At 25.8% G+C, this 22,134-nt stretch overlaps 1 protein-coding gene across 5 annotated transcripts; it reads left to right on the top strand.

The window, feature by feature from the left end:
- Positions 1-130: 130 nt before the first annotated feature.
- LOC122272432 (gastrula zinc finger protein XlCGF49.1) lies at positions 131-20,189 on the top strand. Of its 5 annotated transcripts, XM_043056194.2 has the most exons (5): positions 131-394; positions 3,433-6,658; positions 8,465-8,761; positions 12,004-12,212; positions 15,240-20,189. In XM_043056194.2, the coding sequence occupies exons 2-4, from the start codon at positions 6,640-6,642 to the stop codon at positions 12,207-12,209; spliced, it is 522 nt and encodes a 173-aa protein (XP_042912128.1). In that variant the 5' UTR covers positions 131-394; positions 3,433-6,639; the 3' UTR covers positions 12,210-12,212; positions 15,240-20,189. The 5 variants fall into 5 exon arrangements, with proteins under 5 accessions (XP_042912128.1, XP_042912087.1, XP_071039402.1 ...); XM_043056153.2 differs by having other exon boundaries at positions 5,077-6,658; positions 12,004-20,189; XM_071183301.1 differs by having other exon boundaries at positions 12,004-20,189.
- The last annotated feature ends 1,945 nt before the right edge of the window (positions 20,190-22,134 follow it).

Here is a 22,134-nt window from a genome sequence, read left to right as displayed (position 1 = left end):
AAACTTTGGGAGAAAATTCTTGAATTTAAATTAATGCATCATCAAATATGCCTTACTTCCCTTAAAAATATGGCTTTCAAGGGGAAAATATCCTTTTTGGATTCAGCAAGAACTAAATTATAAAGAAATAGGCACCCTTAAACGTTGGTAACAACAACAGTTTATCTTCGATTGATATTTTTAATTTGTAAGATTTCTGTTTGCTAGGATAGTAGTAAAGTTAATTTTTTATTCATGAATTCTAATCGCAATTTAATTTTTTGTTATACTGTAAAAAATAAGCTAAGTATAATCAAAGCAGGAAATATTCTGTACTTAGAAACGTGAAGAGAAATTTCAAATTACACTTGTATAATAAAACCTCTTTCTCTATGTTTCCAAAGAAATTTAACAAGTATTCATTTAATATCTATACATTTTTTAAAATTTAGTTGCGTAATTCTTTTTTTTAATCTACTTATTTTCTATGCATTTAATTAATGCATGAATCCATAAATACAACAGTTGCGATTTTTTAAATAGATAATACTGTTTTAAAGTCAACATTTTAACATACCTTCAAGAACATAATTTTAACACCATTTGCTTTATATTAATTGAAAGGACTCTGGTTGGTTACACTGCAACAAAACAAGTTTTAAATACTTAGTTACCAAATATTTAACTTTCATGTTGAAGCAAATCCTGAATTTCATTAGGGATTCAGAAGTAACAATTTAAAAACCCCAAATGGGCTGGACCTTTTTAAATAAAAATAAAAACAGTTTTTTCAAATTCTGGGACAGCCTACCTTTGTGGGCAAAGTTCTTGGTTAGCTTTCTACCAATAAATAAAATATTACCATTGGCCATATTATAATTAATCATCCATTGTATATTCATTACTTTTTGTGGCATTAGTTATTTGTCTAAATTAATAATAATTCACTTATCAATAGAATCTTCAAATTTATTAATAAATATTTTATAAATACTTGCAACACATCCTGGTATTTTAAAAAAAAATGTAAGTCTAGTTATAATGATTCAAATCAATAGGGGGGGGGGAATACTGATGCTTTCTGTTTCAGATTCATCAATGTTTTTAAAGATAACGGAATTTGTTGTTTTCATGAAATATTATTAAATAAGATATAAATAATTTTTGGGAAGTTTACTTTTATTTAGTTACAATAATATTGTTATAACTCAAATTTCTGTCTTAATTTTTGATGGATTTTATAACAAAAGTAATTCACATGCAATGTATTTATAATCTAAAAAATGCTTATAGTTTTTTTTTTAAGAATATTTTCCACCTAATTACTATAATTCAAAGAAAGTTATGTATTTTCTTCCTAAAGCCTTGTTTAAAATTTTAATTGGTGTAAACAAACTAGGAGTTGATGTTTCAAAAAATTTGTAATTAGAGGTAGACAAGGTTTTTTTTTATTAATTATGTTAAATAAAAGTACACTTATATGACTATTTTGATCACCTTTTTCACCTTATTGTGATGAATTAAATTTTTACTTATCTATTTATGCATAAAATGTTTGTAGCTCAAGGATAATGAATTGATATTGTAGAGTTTGATAAATAATTGTTTCAGTAGGAGGGCTGATTGTGCTCCGAAAAAAATCCGGATTTTTCGCTAACCGTGATCCGAGTTTCCGGAGATCAAAGGTTCAGATGTTTCAAAAAATCATTGATCGCAAAAGTTTCCGGAAATCAAATTTTCAAAGGTGGAACTTAAAAACACAGTTTATTTTATTTGTTTATAAGGGAGCCTCTTTATAAGCCGCTTATATTCAAGATTAATATTCAGTAAATAGTTATTATAATCATAAATTCAAGAAAGACATATTTGTAAATTTCAATTACTTCTCCAGGTCATCATAGGTATGTGTAAAATTTTAAATATATTTTAAGCAAACTAAGAAATATGGAGAAAAAGGAAAAAACCTTGTTTAAATCTTTTTCTAATTTTTAGATTTAAACTTCATTTCTTTTTTTTACTCAATAAATTTTCTGGAATTTTGACTTGGGTAGTCAAGCTGAAATATATTATTTTTCTAAAATGTCTTTTTCGTAGCTTGTAGCATATATTCGATGTGTGAAAGAATTCAGCAATATTGAAGATGCAAAGTTTTCAATTAGACTTGGCTTTTTCAATCCCACTATTTCTACATGAGCTCCACAAGTATAATATCTAATCAATACTTTTCTATGAGTTGTTTCTTTTGTTCAGTTTAAATATTTCAAATTAGAGAATTTTTCACCAGATATTCTTTATGACATTAGGGAATTTCTGTTCAAAAAACTTTTTTTCTATTGTTATTATAAAGCCTATGCCATTTTATTTAAATCAAATTTATTACATTTGTTAAATTGCTTTCTTGTTATTTAAACTATAGAATGCAAGTATTTGTTTACTTTTATTATGAAGAGTTTTTGTTATGACTCTAAATGAGACACTGGAGAAATATGAAAAATTGAATGCAAACTTCATGAGCCTAAAAATGTTACACTGAGTGTCCCTGAAGTTAGTTTAAAGCTAACAGTTGTGCTTCTACTCAAAGTGATAAAAATTCAGCCATGTATTTTTTTTTTTTTTTTATTATTATTATTATGATTAATATTTTTTAAGGGAAGGAAATGATACATAATATATATATATATATGTTTTCTTTTTTCACCCAGATATATAATAAAAAAAAGAGAAGTAAAAAGAAATGATAATAAACTGTCCTAAAAAATATTACATAAAATTAGTTTTACAAATTAAAATGTGATATAGAAATATTTAGAGATTTATCAATTGTTTAATCGAAGTTTGTCAAAATAAAACTGGAAAGTATATATATTTATTTTCATTTTTTTTATTCTTCTAAGATTCTTTAAATTCTGCAACCTCATGTTATAAAATAATAAGAACTTTATTTTATCATAATTCAAGTTAAATGCCTCAAAATAGGAAGGCAACAAAATAGAAATTTAGTTGCATTGGCCAAATTTCATCTAAAATGATCTTGTGGAATTTTAAGGATTTTCCATTTACCCTAAATTTTGCTTCTTATGTAATTATACTGATTCTTTTTACTTAATTTAAAAAAAATACTAATTTGGCAGAATAAAATATCCAGAGGATTTTTTTATTGCTATAAATGGAAAGATATAGTTAATTTTTATATAAATTTCCTTTTAAAAGATATGTGTTTTTACCCCTACTTAAATCTTAGAAAGAAGAAAGCAAGCAAAATAAAAACATAATTTTTTAAAAATACTTCTGATTTCAGTTTTGATATTTCATTTTCAAAATATGTACCACTTTGATTGTTTGATAATTTTTGTCTAATATTTTTCTATCTATTTTATTGTTTATAGTTATTATTTTGCATTGTGTTTTTCTAAAAATTTATGCCTCGCATTAATTATTTCTGTTGCATTTTAGGGATTTATATTCAAACGAAGAAAAACTGTGACAAATGGCTATCGAAATATTCCGATCGTAAATTCCAATGTTTAGATTGTTCTTATGCAGCTCTATCAAATGCAGACTTAAAGAAACATCTCTTAATTCACACTGGGGAAAGACCTCATGTTTGCTCTATTTGTGGTCAACGGTTTTCTATTAAAGGGAATTTGAAAAGACATATTGTTACACATTGGAGAGATAATTTATATTAACTGTTTTTGTTTAATTTTTTTAGTATTATTTGTATTTTATGTATATATTTCAAATTGTATATAATATACACATTTATTTTATTTTTTTTAAGTTTGATACATGTTATTAAAAAAATTTTTGCAAAATTTCTTAAATAATTTGAAATAAATGAGTTTGTTGAAGCTTTTACTTAAAGCAATAAGGTCCAGAAGGTTCAAGATTTTGTTATGGATTTCTTATTGTAATCCGTTTATAGAAATTTTATATGATGAAACTTCTATCATCTTTTAAAAGATGCTACAAAATTCAAACTTGGCTTTAAAAAAAAAGCTTTTTTAAACATCATCAATTTTAAGTATTTTATATTCATTTAGTATATCTTTTTAATTATTTGCTTTTATTTTGACAAAATCTTATTATAAAACTGAGATGTTTTTATTATACTAAAGATGCTTATTTGCATTCTAAAATGAATATATTTTTTTACTGTAATTACTATAAAGCAAAAATTCTATTAACTTTTGTTTGATATGGTTAACTAAGGCCCCATCATGATCACTTTGTTGACAAACCCATGTGATCAGTACTCTTTTCTTTTTTTTTAGCAATAAACATATAATTTTACATTGTAATTTGTCGTTTAAATAAATAAAAGAGCTAAAAAAAATTTTTGTATTAGCATAGATATAGTTTTTTATTCAATTAGTATAAAATTCCAACTTAATAAATTTTTCTTGTTTATTCATTACAACTTCAACTACAAATTTGGTTTACAAAATAAAACAAATAAATGTTAATTCGCAAAAAGATAATTTAGCAATTGTGTGAAAGGTTGATTCCTAATATTATTTCAAATTGATATTTTATGTTCACTATTGTAATTGAATGCGTTGATAATGGACTGTTTTGTTTAAAATTTGTTCTAAAACTAAATTGAACTGATTAGAACCATCAAAAGATATGAACAGTTTATAAGCTTAATGTTAGAAACATACATTTGTGTTTGTTCTTGAAATAAAATATTAGTCAGGATAGTTTTCAGAACTGTCTGACTATATTTATTACAACAGTCTCTCTTTTTATTCGTCATATTTTCGTTTCATATATTTGCTCTTTGTTGTGATTTACCAGTTTTTTATTGGGGCACATTGGAGGATTGATAAACCTCACTTGGATAATTTTTAACTTAAAAACATAATCGCTATGTGAAAATTAAAAATTGAAGCTAATTGTATTTCTCATTTATCTCAAAATATTCTTAAATAAATGTTAGCATTTTTGCAACTATTAAGTTCTTCTCAAATATGAAAAAAAATATATATATATATATTTCTCAATTTGATTTTTTTAATTGTCTTTTTTATTAATTAATTCAAACTGCCAATTAGAAATAATGTCATAACCTCATGAAATTTGTATTTCTTATAGGGGTTTCTGATCCAGAATACATAGATGTAGATGATGTAACAGTCATAGCTATTGGTCATGAAAAATCTGCTTCTGTTAAAGATCTAGGAGCAACAGTGATGTATACACAAGAGTATTTTTGTTCAGAAATGAATTGTACTTTCAGTACACCATTCTATAAAAAGTACCAAAAACATCTTTCTTTGCATACTGTGGATCGTCCGTTCTCGTGTGCTATTTGTAATCGTTGCTTCAAACGTAAAGATGGCTTAAAGCAGCATATGGTTCTTCATTCTGGAGAAAAGCCATATAGTTGCCGTTATTGTCCAATGAAATTTGCACACAGGTGTTCTCGCATGAAGCACCAAATGACGCATTATGATCAGTAAATTTAAAATTCAGACAATTAATTTTAAAAATCATTATTGAACTATTTCATTTAAAAAAAGAAATATTGATTTAATATGTAATGAAATTTATTGAACATGATTATTTTTTTTAATCTTTTTATAGTATGAAACCTATAGGAGAAAGTTTAAAAGAATTAGTTTTTGCTGTTATTAACTATGCTAATATTCAGTACATTTTATTTATATTCTTATAAAGTAAAAGGTATTGTTTTATTGAAATATTTTAGTTTTTCTGAAAGAATTCATTATTTTTAAAATTATATTTATACACTTTTTACTCTATTTAAAGGAAAACTGGACTTGAAAGTTTTTTAAAATAGTTAATTCTGCACTTCACGAATTTTACCTAAATCAACTCTCTTTCCTGTCATAAATAAATAAGAAAATCATTACAAAAATACCCTTTTACTTATTAAAGAATTAAGTGATAATAACATAATAACATCTTCTAAGTGATAATAACATCTTCTAATTTACAACTATGACTTTTTTTGTAATAGACTTTTCCATTTTTCACTCTAAAAAAATTTGGCTGCAAATAATGGATGAACACATTTAATTTACGTGATGACAAAAGTGCACAACATGCAAACAGACTTGCTAATAAACGCAAAAGATAACAAAGCATAAATAGATCTTTTTGCTTATTCTTTCACACACAGGTAATACTTCAAATTCAAGAAACATATAACCCACTAATTCTTATGTTATCCATTACTCTCAACAAAAGTGTTATGTTTCAATAATTTTAACTAGATCAAAACTCACTACTCTAAACAAATACTGAACTAATTACGAAAATGTTCTTTTAGATTTAACTGGATCTAGAAATTATGGCTGTTGTTCATATTTGTGTTTAAATTTATATACATTATGTGCTTAAAGTGGTAGATAATATTAAGCTACTGCACATGAACCTTATTAGCCTTGGAGACTGAAGTAATTGTACTCTTCAATAATTAGAAAAAGTCTCCCCTAATCTTTACAACAAATAAAAAACAAGAATTTTGTGAGTCATCATCAATTTAAATTTAGCTAAGTTAAAAACATGTAAAACTTGAACAAGAAATCATTTTGCTGATACTTAGTAAATGGAAGATTTTTTTCATGTCTTGAATTTTGAGAACTAATGTAACTGTGTATTTTAGTTTTGTCTCCCTCATCTTGAACACTTATGGCACTTAAGCTATTGGGTAATTTTGAAATGTATATCTTAATGTATGAATTTATCTTTTTGTGTTCTTCCCTTTTTTAAGCTGCCTATTATTTCAAATAACTGCTAATTTTCTTATTACTTTATTTTATATTATTTTAATTTCATAGTTTATAACTAAAATTTAAAAAAAATTTTGTGCTTATTCACATTTGCTATAAAAATCTGCTAGCATCAAAATGTAGTGATCTTAGATTTAGAAGCTCTTTTTAACAATGCTTACTTTATAATGTTATAATGTTTCCAATATTTATCAAAGTATTACTTCTGAAATTATTAAATTTACAAAGAAAAATCAATTAATGGGAAATTGAACAAAGATAAAATGCAAAATCTTCTATTTTTAAGAAAAAATTATAGGTCAAATTATGCAATATAGGTAAATATATTAAAAGTATTAAAAACGTAATTTAAAATCATCTATTCTTTTTGGTCACTAGTGTTTTTCTATGTTTTTAATACTGTAAATTAATTATAAACATTTGCTATAATCATGGGTGCAAGTCTTCCGTCCCCAGGACGGATTTCCGTCTTTCGAAGATGTCCGCGGACGGAAGTAAGACAGAAACTAGACTGACTCGAAATCGGAATTTTTTTTTTCTGTCCTAAAAAATATTTTTTAGGTCTACGTTATTGGTCTACTTTCTTATGTTCTGTTGTTATTTTTTCAAAAGACAGATGCATAAATATTTTTTGTACAGTATTTAAACTTGATGTATTATGGTAAAGCTTTCTTAGATAGTTTGCATATATTGAGGAGGTATTGTGTATATTGGGTATTTCAGTCAAACAATTTTCAGTCTTGGCCTTTTTTCCAACTTGCACTCATGGCTATAATTAAACAATTTCCTATATATACAGAAGTTAAAATTATTCTTATGGATATAGCTATTTAATTTTAACCCTTTAATGATTAACATGGGTTTTGAAAGTAAGGAAAAAAAGCATATTTTCTTTTTTTTAACATAGAAAAAAAATTTTAATCAAACTTTAAGCATATGCTCAACATTTTTCAATGTTCCAAGGCCTAATTTGCACTAATCAATTTCATCTAAAAACAATGTTAAAAATTTTAATAAGATTGGTGCATAAGTTTTTGAAATATTCCATCTAGTAGAAGGATCATTACACCAGCTTTTAAGGAATTGAGCGCATTGTCCTGAAAAATTGTTTTAAGAAACAATTTTTATACTAGTTTTTGGTTATCAAGCCCAATAAGATGAGTTTCCAAAGGCTCTCTATCTCTTGCAGTTTTATTTCAATTGTCTTTAAATATTTTTATTATATTATTTCTTTTAGATAAAAAAGAAATGAATATTTTTAAAACGCATCACTAATTCACTACTACATGAAAGTTTTACGTATAATATACAAAAACTATCCCTGTCAAGGACAATAATTTCCTCACTGTATAATTTGAGGTAAAACTGATTTTCTTACCATGAACTAAGTTCAGAGTTGACATTTTTAAAAATTTTAAAAATATGCATTTAATGTGTTTTTAATATTTCGATTGCATGTGATAATATGCATGAATTTTGTTCTCTTTTTTATCTGTATTTTCCTCTTAAAATACTCCTTCTTTCAAAAATTCTTTCTTTAATTCAAATTTTTTTAACATAAAATTTTAGCTTTTTATAAATTATAATTTTAATATAGTTTATTTACACTACAACCTTCATAAGTTCTTTAGAAGAGGCTATTTTATTTCCTACTGAGTAATTTTTTTTAAAACAATCTCTACTGTTCATTGATTTTTACTATTTTTATATATTTTTCTCCACAGGCTCAGTAAACACAGAAAAAGAAATTGAAAACCGGAAGTACATTGACAATATAGCATTAGGGAATTTTAGTAAGATACAGTTTGAATGCTTGCTTTGTCCTTATTCATCTGAGCATTACATTGAAATAAGGAAACATATTGCAATCCACAATCAATTAATTTGCAGTTCTTGTGGAAAGTCTTTTAGCAATAAAGAAACTTTAAAAACTCACATGATTTATCACACTGGCAATCAATCATTTGAATGTGATTTATGCCCATTGAAATTCTCACATTGGTATTCTCATTATATTCATCGTAAGAATCATAAAGATATGTGATAATTTAAATTTTAAAAAAAGTAATGTTTTATTATCTGAGTTTTTTGAATGTGGAATAAATTTTCCTAAATACCATACAAAATATATTTATTATGCACAAATTATTATTTCAAAAATTTGCTGAAACGAACTTTTTCTTTTACTCACATAATTTTATTTCTATGGCACTTTTTTCTTCTGATTTAGTATTAAAATATTTTGTTACTGAATACTTGATATTTGTATTCCTCAAACTCTTTGTTTCATTAAACTTTTGTCTGTATCCTGCTTGTCATTTCTTTCATTTTAATCTTTGAAATCAAACCGATTATGTTACTTGATAATATGTGTCGTACTGTGCTGTCTTTGATAGACCAATCATTCTAATTTATTAACATTTGTTTGAAATATTTAATGTTTTTAATTTTCATTCTCTAACCTCTTAACGATCGGTTAATTTTCAAGAAAACGGTCATAAAAGTGCCTATTTTTTTTCTTTTGTATTTGCATTACATATTTGCTCAGTGCTGCAACTAGTTTAAAATTGACTAACTATCTACAATTACCTTAAAAAATATTCAGGTACTGCCATCAGGTGTGTAAAATGAGAAATAAAATGTTTTCCGGGCAAAAGAAATGAATTAGTTTTATTCTTATTGGCGAGTTACTACTGAAACCTCCAGCCCGTCAATATCACAGGAGCGAGAAATAGCGGGCAAAAACTCACCCCGTCATTTTCACGAGAGCAAGAAGGAAAGGGTTAAAAAAGTTTTTTACTTAAACTCAAAATTTTTGTGGTTTTTCTAAAAGTACAAAGCTAGTAAACTTTTAGTGTAATTGCTAAAAGCACAGTAGAACGGCGCTCGTTGGATTGGAGGAAAACATCGTGAAAAACAAAATGTCACTAAGATTTTTCATTTGAGTTAAGAAGAATCAGATCTTCATATTTAATAACTGGTCAGTCGTTATACCGTTTTTCTGTGGTTCTGCAGAATTTATTTTTTTTTACCTGATTTCCCTCATAAAGTTTAATTAAAAATTGCAAATATTTTGTAGGTTGGACTTAGGGAACTATCCGCTAAATGTACAAAAATGATTGCTGTGTCTTATATATTTTACCCTGTTTGTTGTTTCTGCATTTTGATGACTTGACTTGAATCAAATGATCTGTTTATCTATCTAAAATTATTCATTAAAATTTCCTACATTGAAATTTTATAAAGGATCATGTGCTTAACTATTTTTGAAGAGAAAACAAATCTTGTCTGATTAAGAATAGTTGTTTCAAAATTTGAATTTATTCTTTTAAATTGTACACTTAAAATGATTTTAAGCGTATTAACAATTCATTAATTAGAAGAAGTTTAAAATAGTGAGGTCTTTCACAAAATGATCTGTTTATTTCAACTTAAATATTTAGCTGTAATTGAAATTAGAACTTTTTAAATGTGTATAATCTAAAAGAGTGAAGAAAGCTCTTAATAATGGGTACTTTAGAGGCAAAATTAGAACAAATGTGGTGAAGTCAGTAAAAAATGGGAATTCTTAGCATAAAAAAATGTAGCTATTCTTTAAAAAAAATTCTAACTTTTTTTCAATATTTATTTCACAATTTTTGTGGCAAATCTTAAATGTATACAGTATTAAATATATTTTGAGAAATTTGATGCAAGAATCAGATTCATTTAATCTTTATTTTGTAAATCTTTTAATTTTTGTAAAATTTCAAACTTGTTTTGATTAAATGCCAATCTAGAACATTTTCTAAAATTAGTGTTGTTTGAAAATAAATTACTAAGTTAAGAAACTTATTGACCACCTAAGTGAATTCTATTCAAGTGATTTTTTTCAGTGTTTATGTTAAGAACATTAACTAAATCATTTATTGTGAAATTAAAAAGTGTTAGCCCTTAACAATCTGGAAATATTTAAAGTTCTCACAAAATGTAATTATAATTAAATTAATTGTAAATATGACAGTAATAAACTATTGACTTTTGCTGTCATATGTCTGACATTGGAAGTAGTGAGTAAAAGTGCCATGGTGTTATATGGCCTTCTTGATCTGTTAAGGGTTACCTATAAATGTAACTCCAAAGTCCCTATTTTTAACTAGAAATAGCCCTCTTTTTCACTTTTTTTATTGGAGAAATCTAATCCTTGGAATAAAATCTTCAATATCTGCTGCTTCATTAAATGATAGTGGCTGAAGATTCACAGTCCTCATAAGGACTTGATTCAATAATTTCAGCTATAGAAATTGCCACTGATTCACAACTCATCGGATCGCTATCAGATTGCCATAAAGTCTGTATCAGGCTCTGCATTTTGTTCTGAAATGATGACAATATTCTCTTGGGTTTGAATTGATGTAAAACTACCATTTTTGAAACCATTAATGATGCAGTCTTTTATGTGTGTGGCTATTTGACATTATGTGAATATTTTGAGCTAACAGTTTGTGAAAGATGACTCAGGATATTCATTTAGGAAAATATTATTAGAAGACACTCTAAATACTGGAAATTTTTTGCATTATATATTTAGAAAATAAAAAGAGACCAAGCTGAAAATTGTTAAAAGAGGCTTGTTGTAGTTAACTTACGTCGCACTAGAGCTGCACAATGGGCTATTGGCGACGGTCTAGGAAACATCCCTGAGGATGATCCGAAGACATGCCATCACAATTTTTACCCCCTGCAGAGGGGATGGCACCCCCACTTTGGTAGCCCGACGACCTCCACGCGAAGTCGAGCAAAGAAGAGTTAAAAGAGGCAATCATATTTTACTAGTGATGTTAAATCAGAGTTATACTACATTAAATTTAAAAAATTACTTTGCTGTTCACTTCTTACATATATTCTTATTTTTAGAATGTTTTGAATTAAAACTTATTTCAAACATTTTTAAAGAAAATTTAATTTTGCTCTTAAAGAAATAAGGATAAACTCTTTTATACCATATCTTAGTACCATTGGTTTATTTGTGAAAAAAAATTATATGCTTATAAATTAAGTTTTATTCTGTTGCAAAGTATTGTTAAATCAATAAGGTCACTCTATATACTTTTTTATGAGTATCTAAAAAACTAAAGAAGAAAATTAACACGCTATGATTTAAATGAATGGAATTGATTATAACTTGTGATTTTTTTATCTTTCATTCTACTCCAATCTAATATTAGTTCTATAGTATATGGAACACTTCTTTTTTGTTCCTAAGCCTAGTTTATTTTTCTAGGAGTTAATAAAATTTCTCAACGTGCAAAGACCAAGTCATTTGATTGTCAACTATGTTCTTATAAGTCACCTTACAGATGGTACCTCAAAAGACACTTACTGACGCATACTGGAGAACGTCCACATGCTTGCCATATGTGTAATCAAAGATTTGCTCTGAAAGAAAATCTTAAAAAGCACTATTTGGTGCATTTTAAGATTATGTGAAAAGTATGATGTTTGTTATGTATTGAGTGAAAATATGTAAAATAAACAACCGAGTAAGCTGTAATATTTTTGAGAAAAATACTGAGTTTGTCGCGGCTATTACTTAAAGTTTCCTATATCATCTTGGTCAAGGTATAAAACTTTTTTTCATGATGGTTAGAGCATCTAACTGTAATTTTAAAGAACCTTGGTTTGTTCCCTGTCTGTGACCTGTAAACATCTCTCAACCTTCGTTTAAAAACTTTTATTGCTTTAAAAGTTTTCAACAATTGTGTTTAGCCTTCAAAATTTGTCATAATAAGAAAAATATAATTACGTATTATCATTTATTTAAATAAAATAGGTTAATTTAAAAAGTATGTTAAATGTGATCGTGAACAAAAATTTGTTCGGTTTTGAAGCAGTGTAACTATTTTTCTGCATCATATAAAGCAATGTAAGATTTTAAATATAAAGTAAGCACATGCATCTGAGCTCTTACTTTTAATTTGAACAAATATGAACAATAAATAAATTAATTCATTGTTTTCCGCTGGTGATGATACTTGTTTCTTTTATTTGTAATGGTGCTTAACAAGATCACTGTTTCCCCAAATAAAATACATATGTGAAAAATTGACATCTATGAACACACGCTATCTTCTGTGAGATTACTAAAACTGCAAAAAGCATCAGAAGCTTACGAAGTGCAACAGGTGCTTACAAAGATAGATGATAGTACTTATTTATCACATAAAAATATATGTTTTATTTTTGCTTTTAATGGGCAACATATAATTTTCTAAGTTAATCTTGTTAGTGAATAGTTAATCGTGAGTAATCTAAGAATCTTGTGATATGAAGCAATTGTTTCATTGATAATAATTTCCGTTTTTTTTTTTTTTAGTTATCTAAAATTATTTTATTCATCCTTTCTTGTTTCGATTAAATTATAATGTGTTTAATCTAAATTTACTTCTTATTAAAATTACTTTCTTTTTAGACTTAGTAAGCTTCATTTAAATGTTATTTTACTATAAATACTAGGATCACTAATTATATCTATGCAACTTAATACAAAAGAAATCTGAAATGTCTTAAAGAGTTTAATTTTTTTTAAAAGTCTTAAAAGAAGGCAAAGTTTGTAAAATAGTCAAAGGAAAGTCATGGAATACTTATGCTAGAAAAGGTGAAAATCATCAGAATAAAAAAGCAATTAGAGTAAGTAAAGAATACCTGTCAAGAAGAATAACATAATAAAAGATGATTTTATAGAACCGTGAACAGAGGGCTATTGAGTCGATGAAGAAATTGAACTACTTTTAAGTAGAAAAAATAATTAATAAAGAATTGAAAGATTGCAGATAACAACATATGTTTTATTTTATTTTTAAATACACGAATTTCATGCAGCCTAATTTTAATCTTTTTATTTCTTTATTAATGGGTATTTTTCTCATTTCAAATTTTTAATAATGTAAACTTTTCATTCTCCCTTTAAGTTTAAATTAAAAGTATCTACCTTTTATAATTTTTTCCATGTTTATTATAAATGGATGTGTATATATTTAATAATGTATATCAAACTTATACATAAATCATTCATGTTTGTATATATGTTTACTTATCTTTGATATTCTATTTTTTATAGTATTAACCAAGTTTCCTATGAATGTCTCTTTTCCTAAGTTAAATGCATTTATTTTTAACTAACTAACTTATGAATATCCTTTTACTGCAAAAGAAGTTTAACTGTGTAAAAAGATATCATGACCCATAAATTTCTTCTAATTTTATAAGTGCCCTAGCTTAAGTTATATTATTTGATCGTCAAAATTCAACTTAAAGCATGCTATGTAAAATATTTTCAAAAGGAAAAATTTGGCAATATTGCATTTTAACAAGATCTCATGGATGAAATATTTGTATAAAAAGCTTGAATAGGTCACGATAAGTGATTTACAGCAATGGTCATTATAAAAATGATTTATACCTCAGTAAATTTAAACCAATCAGACTTTTAATAGCTTGGCCAGCAATTTCTTAAAACAGAAACATAAAAACTGCTAAGTCGCAACCAAAAAGAGAGGAACAAAAATGTATTAGATGAAATTTAGTTTCTTATAAATATTACTAGAACAAAGTTTCTTCCGGGCACATTAAAAATTTTATCTTCTTTTTTTTTCTTTTTTTTATTCGTTCCATTTAAGAGACATCTTCAGAGGGATTCTACTTATCCAGTGTTGAGCAATGAAGAATTATATGAATGCAATTACATTTATAAAATGAATATAGAATTGTAATTTGATTGAAATAGAACTCGATAAACATGAGCGCAAGACAGGACTCTATCAGGGGACATCCTGTATGCATTCATGTTGGAGCTTTTCTGTGAATAACTGTTTAACAAAACAGACGAAGAAGGAATTATATGAATGCATTTTCCTTATTTGTTAAGTTATTAATCAATGTTATAAAATATTTTTCGTTTTGTAAAGTATTTTATTTGAAAAAGTTTTTAAAAAAATTTTTTTTGCTTAACAACCATTAAATTTGGTATCAAGACTCATTTGAGCAAATTTCATTGAATGAAATGAAACAGAAATGTCCCATAATATTAATTAGTTATCTTAATAAGGAAATTGCATTCAAGTACTTTTTTGTATTCAACATGGAGGAAATAGAATCATTTTCCTTTCTGGTGGAGTCCTTTAAATGTCAAAATTTTAGTAATAAATATAATGAGCTCTTTTGAAGTGGACTTGGTCTTAGATTCTACGTAGAAGAGAAGGGATACTTTTCTGAAACTCTAACAAGCTTTTTTTTTCTGAATATTTTTCGTTTTTATCATGGTATTATATGAAGTGAGAAAATTATTTTTATTTAACATCTTACTCAAATTGAAATTGTTTTCTTAATCTTGTTTTAATTGGTTTTGTGACATGATAAATCATTTCAAGAAAATAGAATTTATTTAATATTAAGAGTTGAAAACATTTCTGCTTAGAATTACTTTACAATTTTAAATTAAAGAAATTGTATATTTTTCAGGTTTCCAATCATACTTTTCAAGGAAATGTCCAGCTAAGCCTCTTCTACACTCTTGCCACTTTTGTTCTTATTCAACTTTTATTAAAACTAACTTAAAAAAACACGAATATATACATACTGGGGAAAGACCATTTGGATGTCATTATTGCACTCGTCGATTTTCTCAAAAAGAAAATCTAAAGAAGCACCTTCGTGTTCATTCAAAGTTGCTTTAAAGTAACTTTTGATATACAGGGCTGATTGTGCTCCGGATTTTTCGCTAACTGTGATCCGGAAGTTTCCGGAGATCGAAGGTCCAGACGTTTAAAAAAATCATTGATCACAGAAGTTTCCGGAAATCGAATTTTCAAAGGTGGAACTTAAAACACAGTTTATTTAATTTGTTTGTAAGGGAGAGCCAGAGAGATACTTTATAAGCTTATATTCATAATTAATATTCATTTTCTATCAGTAAATAATTGTTATAATCATAAACTCAAGAAAGAAAGGCATTTTTGTAAATTTTAATTACTTCTCCAAGTCATCATAGGTATGTGTAAATGCTATAGGTATGTGTAAAATTTTAAATATATTTTAAGTAAACTAAGAAATATTGAGAAAAGGAAAGAAACCTTGTTTAAATTTTTTTCAATTTAAACTTCTTTTTTTTTTGTAACTCAAGAAATTTTCCGGAATTTGGACTTGGGCTTACAATCACCCCCGGATATATGTATTTTTAAAATAATTGTCAAAATACTTTTATTATTAAAGTAAAACAGAAGTTATTTACAAAAATGTTGTTCAGTTGTTACATTTTTTTTGTAGGAACACAAAATGGCTCAATCATTTTCAAAAATTTTCAATTTGTATAAGGCTTCATTTGCATTTTTAAATTACTTTTTAGAGATTAAACAAGAGCATGCTATTAAACCAGTAAAAGTGAGTAGGGATTAGTGAAATGTTCATTTAAGTACAGGTAACTAATTATTTTTAGTTTCTATCCATTATAAGAATCCACTTAGTACTAGAATGCCTGAAAAGTTAATACTTAAAAGCACTCGTTTTTATTATTAGATGATAACATGCTTCTTTTTAAGGTTCTTTATAATTATAAAATGAAGAGAAAAGTTAATGAACTTTGTAATTCACTTCATTGTATTAGTTATCTATTTGAATTAATTTTACTCTGAATATTTTTACCCCTAGAAAATGTATCCGTGTAAGCGCAACCTTGTCCGATAAGTGAGGATAATCCAGGTTCTGCTATGAAAAAAACTGATGATTCAGTAGTTAATGCACTGAACGGTAGGGGCTCGAGGCCCCCCCCCTCCCAATTGATAGGTACCAGTTTGAAATAAAGACTGTTGTTGCACATTGTCAATTGCGAAGCTACCATAATGCGGTTAGTCTCAAAATTGTGGAGATTTAACTACCATGACCTGGCTGTTGCGGAAGACATTGTAAGAGGGCTTTAATTTTACTATAATGAAAGATAAAATGTGTAAAAAAAAACTTTTTAAAAAAAAGTTACCAGTTAATGAATTTAAGAAAAACCCTATTTCATTATATTTTATCTTTTTCACATTGCAATATTTATGTCATATGCCACTTAAACCTATGTTGAACTTTAACATTATTTTTGAACTTGTTATTAAGTTGGCCTGAGCATCTTTATAGTTGATTAAATTTTTCTGTTTCATAAATTTTATTTAATTTTCTAATAATTCATATGTTCATGTTGCTAAATAAGACCTTTGTTATGTCTTTAAATGTATTTTATTAATTATTTAAATAAATTATTCTTTTTTATTTGTTGAAAGCTAGCTTCAATTTATCAATTTTATTGTGTAATTATTAACATATGTCTTTAAGTTCCTTTTTCCATAATAATTTGATTTGTGTTGTATTTTAATGTTTTGTGTTGAAAAAGCAATGTTTTTACTCTTTCATAATTGCACTTAAAATAGATTCACCTATTTTTTTTAAATGTTACTGATGCTGAATGCTTAGTTTATTTTTAATTTTAAATCTAGTTTCCATTTAAAACTTCATTTAACTTCTTTTTTAAGTTTTATAATAAAAAAAATTGCAAAGGAATTTGAATTTTTTTCTGAATTTCCAGCAAGGACAAATAATTTTAACTAATTCCATGTATGTGGACTAGATATGTTCTGTTTTATCATAAGTTTTATTTTGAAACTAAAGTACTTTATTTGTTCAACTATTACAACAAGTAAGCACCGGGTTCTATTTATAAATCTAGATGTTCTATGCAAAAGACTGTTGGGTACACATTGTTTTTGACCTTGAACCTAACATACATTACCTTATTTCTGTAAAAAATACTTCTGATTGATTGATAACTTTTGAGAATTATGATGACGTATTAAACCTAAGAGATTTCTGAATTTAAGCATGTATTTAATTTATTGATTGTTAAATATTTGAAACAATTTTTAAGGGGAAAATTAAATATTTTCAAAATATTAGAAATGCAAGCCTTATGATAAATCAGGAATCAGATAATAGTCTTCTAGTAAAATTTCCATCAGCTAATTTTAAAATCAGTAATTTCTCCCTATTGAAAACTCTCGATGACTTATTGTTAAAAATTTAGCTATCGGTATGAAGATCTAGGGTCCGATCCTGAGTAGCGGCTTGAAACTAACTTAGCTTAAGAGCTATAGGTTTCAGCTTGTGTGGGAAGTAAAAGCACAATGCTTTATTTTTGAAACTCAAATGTGCTCTTAAATTAAAATGTTTTCAAAGGAACCAAGCTAAATAATATTTTACGTGTTCAAGCTCGTAATTGATATTTAATATTGGTTTGTTTATTTTTTAAAAGATGCCGATTGAATGCTTTCTGTTTTATTAAATATGGATAGATCTTAATTTATAGTTTTTAAACAAAGTTTAAATCTTTTATGAAACTTGTCATTTTATGTAAAGATTAAAAGATTTTCATTTAAAAGTCAAAAATGCTATGTATTTTATAGGTATGCATTCTTCTTTGACAAGGAAATCAAATGGAACTCCTGTGCTTCACCTATGTCGGTTTTGTTCATATGCTTCTTCAAAAAAATATAACTTAAAAAAACATGAGTACATACATACTGGAGAAAAACCATATGCTTGCCTTATATGTTTTCGTCATTTTTCTCAGAAAGAAAATCTGAAAAAGCATTTACTTGTGCATTCAAAATCAACATAAAAATTTCCATTCATTGTTATAGGTAGCACTAACTTTGATTAAATCATTTCTTTATAATGTCTGTTTATAATTATTACTCAAGGAAAATCACGTCACATTTTATATTAATTATTTCTTTATATGTACTTGCACATCATTTTTTAAATGTGAAAAATAAGTACTTACTTTGAACAAGAGTTTTATAAAATGCTTTCTAACATCTCATATTCTTAATTTTTTTATTTATTAAGCATTAAATATTTTTTTTTAAATCCCAAATATTTAATTTTGTAATAGAATGAAAAATATTGTTTACTTGATATAGTGACTTACATCAAATTTCTTTTTTATATAATTTAAATGTATGGTTATAAAAATCTACGTTTTTCAAACGTCACTTTGCTTCTTTGTCCATTCTTTTATTACTTAAATTTTGGATACCAATTTCCTCAGTTTTTTTGAAAATGCCTCGGAAGACTTATATTATTGTCATGATTGTAAATTTATGAAATAGTTTGCAATATTGAATTCTTAGGGATTTTCCACTCTTATATATCAGTTTCAATTCTTTTTCATTTTAATTCTGCAAAACGGCTTTTTCTAATCTATGTACTTTTCTCTGAATACTTTTATCTAATAATTTTGAATTTTCTTAAGCATTCAAAAAAATTTATCTGCCTGCTAATATGGAAAAAACAAAAAAGTTTGGGATGCAAAAGAACTAAAAAAATTATTTTAATTAAATTATTCAAGTGTTCTAACAATTTTAAATTTTACTATTAATACCTAATTATTACATTTATAATAATTATTTGTACTAAATACAATAGGTTTGCAAGAAAGATACCTGAAGTGTAACTAGTATTCTAAACAAATTAGATAATATGTAAAAAAAGATTTTGTCTAATTTAAAACAGTTATAAAGTTTTTTAAAGATACAACTTCTATTACAAATATATTACCAACTACTAAATTTCAAAAAACATCTAGCGCAGTTAAATAAAAAGTTGCTTAAATTGAAGTATATTTTTTGTTCAGATAATTTCGGAATGAGATATATTAATATAAGCTTTCAAATTTTACACAGTGTACAAATTATAATTGTGAAGTACTTTTCTTTATGAAAAGTGCTCTTTACTGTATATTTGTTTTAGAGTAAAAACTTTCTTTTTTTTTTTAAGTAAATATTATATATAATTTAAAGTTTTATAAAGCATTAACTTCTACTTGAAATATGATACAAATTATTACCTTTCAGAAAGCACTCTTAAATAGAAGGTTGTTAAATGTTGTATATTTTTTTATTCAGGCAATTTTAATATGAAATATATTTGAACTAACTTCCAAAATTTGCTTATTAATATAGTCATAAAGTATATTTACTGCAAAAAGTGCCTTCAAACTATATAATGTTTTCGAAACAAACAAAAAAAAATTATAGTTTGATGTTAAAAACAAACATAAAAAATAAAGAGGGATGATTTCACATGCATTTTCGTAATTATGTTCTTGTCTTCCATTTAAGAACAACCTTTGCTTTGGAAGGAAAACTATGAAGAAACTTTGTTACAAGTATTTTTCTGTATACGTATGTACTTAATTTGCTATTTTACTTTGCAGATAAAACAAAACTAATTGTCGCTTTAAAATTAGATAATATTTTTGCATTGATTAAATATTTAAAAATGATTTTTTAAAAAAAAATATATTGTTGGTTTGTGTAATATTGGACAGTGTTTGTTGTGTATTGAGTAGTGAATTAATAAATATAATTTTTATTAGATTTTTTTATTTAATTGACTAAATGTAACTTTTTTAAAAAAGTTGCATATAGAAATTTCAGTTTGTTTTAAACATTTTTGATTTGTACAGTGAAACCTTTATTAGTTGACCATCTATGACAAATATTAGATGGTCCACTTATTGAGGTAAGCAACTTATTAAGAGGATTTATAATTATTTTGCCTGATTGATACTTGATTATTAACATCAGCTTAAGTAAGTGACCATTTTAACAGGTTCCATTGTATATTTTTAATTAATGTTTCACTATATTTATTTTCTTAATAACTTTATTCTTTACTAGCCGCCTAAGGCGGCCAGCTGTCCGCCGCGCTGAAGGTTTTNGATACTTGATTATTAACATCAGCTTAAGTAAGTGACCATTTTAACAGGTTCCATTGTATATTTTTAATTAATGTTTCACTATATTTATTTTCTTAATAACTTTATTCTTTATAAATAATAGTGAAGTTCCTTTTTACATCTCTGAATTGAGTTGACAATTCACTGCTTTCTAAATTTTAATTCTTTTTATTTTTTAAATAAATGAAACAGCATGCAAAGTTTGACAATAAAAAAAACTTTAATTTTGTTCAATACTTTTTAAATATTATTTTTCTTTTAATTTATTTAATTTAAAAAGTACTTTTATGTAAAAAGTTGTTTCTACCTACTCCTACTGTTAATTAAAAGTATTTCTTTAACTACATACAGGTTATGTTATGTCCCCTAAAGAACAGCCTAGTTCAATGTCAAGTGCTGACTGTACTACTCTAAAGATGCATTCCTGCTCTATGTGTACTTATTCATCTTACTTAAAATCTAATTTAAAAAGGCATCAACTCACTCATACTGGAGAACGTCCTCACCATTGTGAAATATGTGGCAAAGCCTTCTCTTTAAAAGAAAATCTTAAGAAACATTATATTATACATACTAAATGTTGATATGCACTTTATTTTATTAAGAATCTTAAATCATAATTTTGGTTTTTGTTGTAAATGCTTTTAGTCTGTAATTTGAACATATGTATTCTCAATATGACAAAGTTAAATTTGGATAATTGATTTTTTATTTATTTAGCTTTATTTTCAGTAAATTTTACTTTGTTAAATGTGTTTATTTTCCTTTTTTTCTTACATTTTTTAACAATATCAATTAAATATTATAATTCTAGTGTTGAAGTAGTTTTATTTTTTAGCATCTCTTTTTATTATCATGAATCATATTAATGACACCACTCATGTTGATTTTTGCTCTTATTCTTGAGTTGATATAAATAACTGGAATTTCTGTGAATGAATACTTGTGAAATTACTTATGACTGTAAAAATTTATTTTGCAGATTTACATAAAAATTAAATTTAAGGAAATATGCCAAGTTTTAGAAATGATATCTTTTTTTATAATGGACAATTGCAGTCAATTTTTTTTATGTTTTTAATGAATTCAGAATGATGGAAAAGTCCTGAAAAACATCTTTTTACCTCCCAAAAAATGCTACTTTTTTAATTAAGAGCAATTAAAAATCGTGTACTTTCNAAAATCTTTTTAATTCCATTATTACTTTACTTTTCTAAATAAAAAAGTATGTATCCTTGATAATTTCCCAGTTTTGATCTTTTTGTTATATAAAAATTATTTTTTGCAAGCAAAACTGAAATTGTAGCTTTTGAAATCCTAATTTTATCGCCACTGAGAGTAAATCCACACTTGAGACCAAATTAATTTTTTTAAGAAGGAGAGAAGATGCTATAAATCATTTAAAAAGAATTTTAAAAAATTGTCTTTACAAGCTTAATTTTCATTAATTTGCTTAGATATTGCTTAAATTAATTGCTTAGATTTGCTTAGATTAATTGCTAATTAGAGCCTTACGGGGTACATGTTAGATAAATACAAGTATAAAAAATAATTTTATCAACCTTTTGCAAATGTATACTT

Source organism: Parasteatoda tepidariorum, chromosome 7 (assembly GCF_043381705.1).
Source record: "Parasteatoda tepidariorum isolate YZ-2023 chromosome 7, CAS_Ptep_4.0, whole genome shotgun sequence".
Lineage (NCBI taxonomy): Eukaryota > Metazoa > Arthropoda > Arachnida > Araneae > Theridiidae > Parasteatoda > Parasteatoda tepidariorum.
Note: the sequence above shows the minus strand (reverse complement) of the source record. Positions and strands in the feature narration are given on the sequence as shown.

Coding starts and splice junctions, on each gene's coding strand:
- LOC122272432 (XM_043056153.2), top strand. Junction 8,762..12,003: donor GTATTCTCATTATATTCATC/GTAAGAATCATA, acceptor TTATTTTTCTAG/GAGTTAATAAAATTTCTCAA.